General features: G+C 36.9%; 1 protein-coding gene across 2 annotated transcripts in view; it reads right to left on the bottom strand.

Annotated features, from left to right (window-relative positions):
• Positions 1 to 700: 700 nt before the first annotated feature.
• The window catches only part of slit1b (slit homolog 1b), a 47,174-nt gene continuing 41,874 nt past the window's right edge, over positions 701 to 6,000 (bottom strand). For both annotated transcript variants that reach the window (XM_084117871.1, XM_084117872.1), the window contains exons 32-37: positions 5,582 to 5,810; positions 4,566 to 4,696; positions 4,331 to 4,485; positions 3,950 to 4,250; positions 2,333 to 2,532; positions 701 to 1,434 (exon numbers count right to left, since the gene is read on the bottom strand). In XM_084117871.1, the coding sequence (XP_083973997.1) occupies positions 1,190 to 1,434; positions 2,333 to 2,532; positions 3,950 to 4,250; positions 4,331 to 4,485; positions 4,566 to 4,696; positions 5,582 to 5,810 (1,261 nt within the window). In that variant the 3' untranslated portion in view covers positions 701 to 1,189. The remainder of the gene's footprint in view (positions 1,435 to 2,332; positions 2,533 to 3,949; positions 4,251 to 4,330; positions 4,486 to 4,565; positions 4,697 to 5,581; positions 5,811 to 6,000) is intronic.

The raw sequence follows: 6,000 nt of genomic DNA, 5'->3' as shown, positions 1-6,000 counted from the left end.
AGGAGTGTCCACACTTTGTTCCATTCGACCGTAAGTAGCCTTCAAAGTGGACTTCACAGGATACGCCATTTTAAGCGAGATTCCAATCTGAAGGAAGCGAACATGTTCAGCTCAAAGCGGACTACAAACGACACAGGGAATAAGTGTAGGCTACATCAATACACTTAACGTGACGTGGAGAGGGAAATTTACACACTGATCATTAGGCATCGTCACCACAAATAAGTCTGAATAAAATAAACGCGATGAAAAGGTGTTGACGCACGTTCCGACGTGTGGTTTGAATGCGATTGTTCGCGGGGTAGAAAAGGGCGCGAAATTCGACAGAACACAGTGCAAATGGAACTATCATGATTACGCGGGTTATTTTTATATTAAACATCCCAACATGGGATCCAAACATGAGAAATTATTTTAATTAAACCATATTCTATAAATTACCGTTTTATTAGTGTATTAGTTGTGGCCATTTACTGTAGGCTAGTATGCCATCACACCCCAACTCAGGTTTTGCCTTTGTGATGTTGTAGATTAGATGTATATAATAGACATATAAACTAGCCAATTATTTAAAACATAACCCAGTGCATTATTGCTAATATTAATATTTTTGAATGAAACACTCTAAATAAAAATTCATGCCTAATATTGAGTAATGAAATCACTTCAACAGTCCTAAGAAACAAAAAGGCTTGGTTTTACATGACTGTGTGTTTTAAAGAGGTTCAAAACTCTTTAATGAAATAAATAGAAAAACTTGCACACAAAAACACTGCATTAAATGAAAAGAAAAAGCAGCCTCAACTACTTTGTCAAACAATTGTGGGTAGAAAACAGACTAAAAGGTAAAAAATTGTACATCACCAATGTTGGTGTTCAACATACAAAAATACTATATGAAAATTAAAAACCGTATATATTACAATCAAAATTAATGTTAAACAAATATTTTACAATTATATTAAATACTATAAATCCTGTATAACATGCTGTTTGTTAAACTGTATTCTTAATCCAATTGTTAGATTTTTACTTTCAATAATTCTGACAGCACAAATACCCATAATTCATCATTCACATGCAAGAGTTATATTTTCTTAAACAGATGTTATGCTCCATGGTACACAGAGACAAATGCACGCTATTTTTTTTCCCCCAACGTCTTCCGTCTGTCTCTAATCTTTAATGACTACACACACTTTCCACAGCTGCATTCAACTGTCTTTTCCACATCCTGTGAGAAGGAACTGCCATCGTCGCACTGGAAACTGTAGCGTCTGCGTCGTACCCTGGATCCGCTACAGCAGAAGCCCGTATCCGACCCGCACCCGCCGCTACACTCCACCCAGGACAGCGGCTGCGTGCTCCGGCACTGGACCTCGCCGCGCTCAACCCGGTGGAAGTCCCGCACGGACTCGCCTTGGCAAGGAGCCACTGGAAGCAAAGGGTATATTCAAATAATGTCATTATCAGTGTTGGGGGTAACTCATCATTACAAGTAACTTGAGTTACGTAATCAGATTACTTTTTCAAGTAACTAGTAAAGTAATGCATTACTTTTAAAATTTACAACAAAATATCTGAGTTACTTTTTCAAATACCGGTAAGTAACCAGAGTTACTTTGTTTTCCCATTTATTGACTGACAGCTCTCCTATCCACAAATCGAAGTGCAGAGGTGTTGTGCGTAAACATGATGGGTATTGTAGTTCTAGACTAAATGTGAGCATTTACTCATCTCACTTGCACAAAAAAAAAAGATTCAATATTCCTCAAAATGAATAAAATCAGTGAAATGCATAATCAAAATACTATGCAAACCTCCAATAAAACAAACATTTTAATGCATTTAATCTCACTTTATTGACCAATGCACTTGTTTCTGACCTTCGATGATTCAGTTAAACCATAAGCAAAAATGACTATAGATTTTTTTTTTTTTATTGGTAAACTAAGTGTTAATCTTTCTTCTCCTGCATCCTATTCTTCCGTTATCCAGAACTGCAGCACATCTGGAAGGTTTGCTTGAGTTGCGCCCTCTACTGTAGACGCATGAATTTGCATTTCCTTCAACATGAAGCTTATTATTGCACTTTGTGTGTGAAAGGGTCTTTACATTTGCATCAAAATATAACTTTTTTGTTATAAAAAAACAAGCCCAGCCCAGGTGAAAAGTAGTAACGCAAAAAATTACTTTTCTAAAAAAGTAACTAACGCAATTAGTTACTTTTTAAGGGAGTAGCGCAATATCGTAATGCATTACTTTTCAAAGTAACTTTCCCCAACACTGATTATGATAATGGTTTGTTGTGTAAATGAGCAGCGTAACTTACCCATGTCACACAACTGGCCGCTGTAACCGCTGTCGCAAACGCACTGCGCCTGCCCCGTCTGTGACACCTCGCAGGAGCCGTGTTGGCATGAGAGCGCGGCGCACGCGTGCTGTTGACTGCACAGCGGGCCGAGGAAACCGTCCACACACTCGCAGCGATACGACTGCAGGTCCACCGGGACACAGGTGCCGTGAACACACCTAACAGGAGGGGAGAGAGGGAGTTAGCATGGTTACAAACTGCACACGAGGGAAAGAGGTACTACGGTGATTAATGTCATATTAATGGATTATTTTACCAAAGGTATTTGTTTACATTTCTGTAGCTCAAACTGTTTGAAAACACATATTTTTCTCTCCATTTTGGCCGTCTATCCACACCGAGACAGCGTTTTAAAAGGTCAATGAAAACTAAGCTTTTTGAAAACGCTTTCCGAAGTGGATAGCACACATACATCACGGAGATGTCTATTTGATGCACGCGTTTACATCTGGAAGACGGATTTCTTTTAGAGTGTTTGCTCATCTGCGATACGTCTATAGGACGTGTCCTGTCAGATGTCAAATAGACGTTTAGAAAATGTCTTTTAGGTGTTTATGATTTAGAATGTATGCAAAACTGACGTCTATCAGATGTTAGTAAACGGCAGATGCTTTCCAGATGAAGTGATCTTCAACAGACATCTTGCAGACGTACGTGTTCTATTTAAAGACGCATTTATCGCATTGTAGTGTGGACTGTGAAAATGGAGGTTTTCGAGAGTGTTGCCAAGTCGGCGGTTTTCCCGCAGAATTGGGCTTGATTTGTTGATTTTTACCCCTGTACGTACGATTTCAGTGCTCCAACAACCTCAAAACACCCCCCAGACAAACAAATTCAACGGAAAAGCATAATATTTAAAATAAATATATAACATTTTTATTTTATCTATAAAATATTTTTACCTAAATTTTCATTAAACATGTTTGATACTATATATAATCACTTTAATTATATTATATTATATTATATTATATTATATTATATTATATTATATTATATTATATTATATTATATTATATTATATTATATTATATTTAGTGCTGGGCAACGATTAATCGCATCCAAAATAAAAGTTTGTGTTTACATAATATATATGCGTGTACTGTGTATCATTATTTTGTATATATAAATACACATATATGCATGTATATATTTCAGATTTTTTATTTATTTATATATAAAATATTTATATATAATACAAATTATGTATATATATATATATATATATATATATATATATATATATATACAGTACATACATGTAAATATTTTTTAAATATATACATGCATGTGTGTGTATTTATATATACACAATAATTAATTAGCATATTTAAAGAATATATTTCTAGGCTAATAATATATAATTTATAATTTAATATATAATATTAGGCGAATATATAATTTAGGCTTTAACCTTGACCGCTAATTTGAAATGATTGTATAACATGATTTCCTCTGTTTAATGAAAATATATTTTATTTTAGGCTTTCACATTAAATTACCTTGACCGCTAATTTAAAAGGATTGTATAACATGATTAATGTGAAACGTGCACATGAAGGCACGAGTACTGACTTGTTCTTCTGGCAGGGGTTGGTGGCGGCCGCCAGCAGGGGCTGATCGCAGTGCGGGCCGCCCCATCCCGGCTGACAGTGGCACACGGGCCCGACGCCAGAGTCCGGCTCACACACGCCGTTCCCGCAGCGCAGATCCTGACAGGCCGCGCACCCCGGCACCACTCCGGGCTTCATCTGTGTGTGTGTGAAGTCCTGCAGCTCGTTGTTAATGTACAGGTTACGAATGCAGCCTTGAAAACTGGATCCGTTAAGAGGCGGCCACTGGTTAAAAGACAGAGACTGCGCATTTTCAGGCATACCTGATGGGAAAAAAAACATGCATTTAGAGATGATAGAGGGGAATAGGACCAGCATGCATGGGTATGGGTGAAGATCTTACCCCCTACGTATAGTGGGGCGTCTCTGGTGAGGGGTTGGACGTGTCCCAAGCTGTCCAGAGTAGTAGGAAGCCCTCCATCAACTGAAAGGTTGACCATCCGGTCATAAGTGACCAATTCAACGGTATGAAACTGTCCGTCATTCACTATTTCAGAGCTGTGGAAACAGGTCAGTGAGGCAGTGAGTTACACCAGAGATGTTTTTATATTAAAACATGAGCTTGGTCTTTATTGCACCTGTAAATGGTGCTGCCCGACTGACTTCCAGCATCATAGGTGACTTTGACATGTCCCTCATGTAACTGTACAGCGATGTGGTCATTGACGCCGTTGTAGAGAAGAATCCCATTGTCCTCAGCTGTGGAGACCTGAGAGAGAGAGAGTTTTATGAGTGTCGGCGCAATAAACACCAACGTTTGACACCAAATGCACCATTTTTGTTGCAGATATTCTAAGTACACTACTATTTAAAGGCTTACAGTTTCATATTTTGAAAAAGATGTTTTTAACAGACTGCATTTATTTGAAATGCAGTAAAAACAGTAATATTGTGAAATATTATTACAATTAAAAATAACTGTTTTCTATGTGAATATTTAGTAAAGTGTAATTTTTTTCCTGTGATCAAAGCTGAATTTTCAGCATAATTACTCCAGTCTTCAGTGTCACATGATCCTTCAGAAATCATTCGGATATGATGATTTTCTATTTGCATTGTTTATTTATTAATTTCATCTATTTTAAATATTTATTTATTTACATGTTGTTTATGTATTTGCAATGTTTATTCATTTACATATTGATTTGCATATTTATTTATTTGCATCTATTTTAAATATTTATTTATTTACATGTTTATTTATTGCATATATTAGCAATATTTATTTAGTTACATATTTATTTGCCATATTTATTTGCATATTTTTGCTATATTTATTTATTTACATATATATTATTAAATATAAATTTATTTGCATATATTTACAATATTTATTTATATATATTTGTTTATTTATAGACATGTCATGTCATTTACACAGTATGACAACTGCTGGAAACATATGACACGAGAATTGTTAATTCATGCACAGCCAACAGAATAGATGCTGCTGTCATGACAACAGCTAAGTTTAAGATGCAGGGCAAGAAAGGTGGTCTGAGATATTAATTTAGTCATTAATTCCTGCCACAAGAATAGCACATTCATTTATTTTCACAATGATCTCTGTTATGTAATGAACGGTTAGCTGTACCTGTAGAGTGATGTTGGTCTGAGGCCAGTTTTTGACGTCGCTGAGCAGCAGGTACGAATCTCTGTCGATGAAGTTAACGCTGAGGAGCTTCTCACAGCTCGGGCCCCCGAACCCAGAGAGACACTGACACACTGCAGTACCGTCACTCTCCACACAGGGGGCGCCGTTCTCACAGAGCAACAACTCACAGCCGGAGGGGGGAGAGAGAGACGCCTCGCATAGCCGACCACTGCAACCAAACACTCAGTTTGACCCCAGAGAACACACAGCCCAGAAATCACAGCTCCACTGACATGATGAAGACAGGGGAAAATCTCTCAAAACAAGAGTTTGCAAGTTCTTAGAAATTCACTTTATGTTCATACTGGTTTCATACAGTTTTGAAAACGTTTGTAGCATTTTGAGACAAGGTTTCATTT

Source organism: Abramis brama, assembly GCF_963993115.1.
Source record: "Abramis brama genome assembly, chromosome: 6".
NCBI classification, from domain to species: domain Eukaryota; kingdom Metazoa; phylum Chordata; class Actinopteri; order Cypriniformes; family Leuciscidae; genus Abramis; species Abramis brama.
The sequence above is the reverse complement of the archived record's forward strand: the minus strand, read 5'-3'. Positions and strand labels throughout refer to the sequence as shown.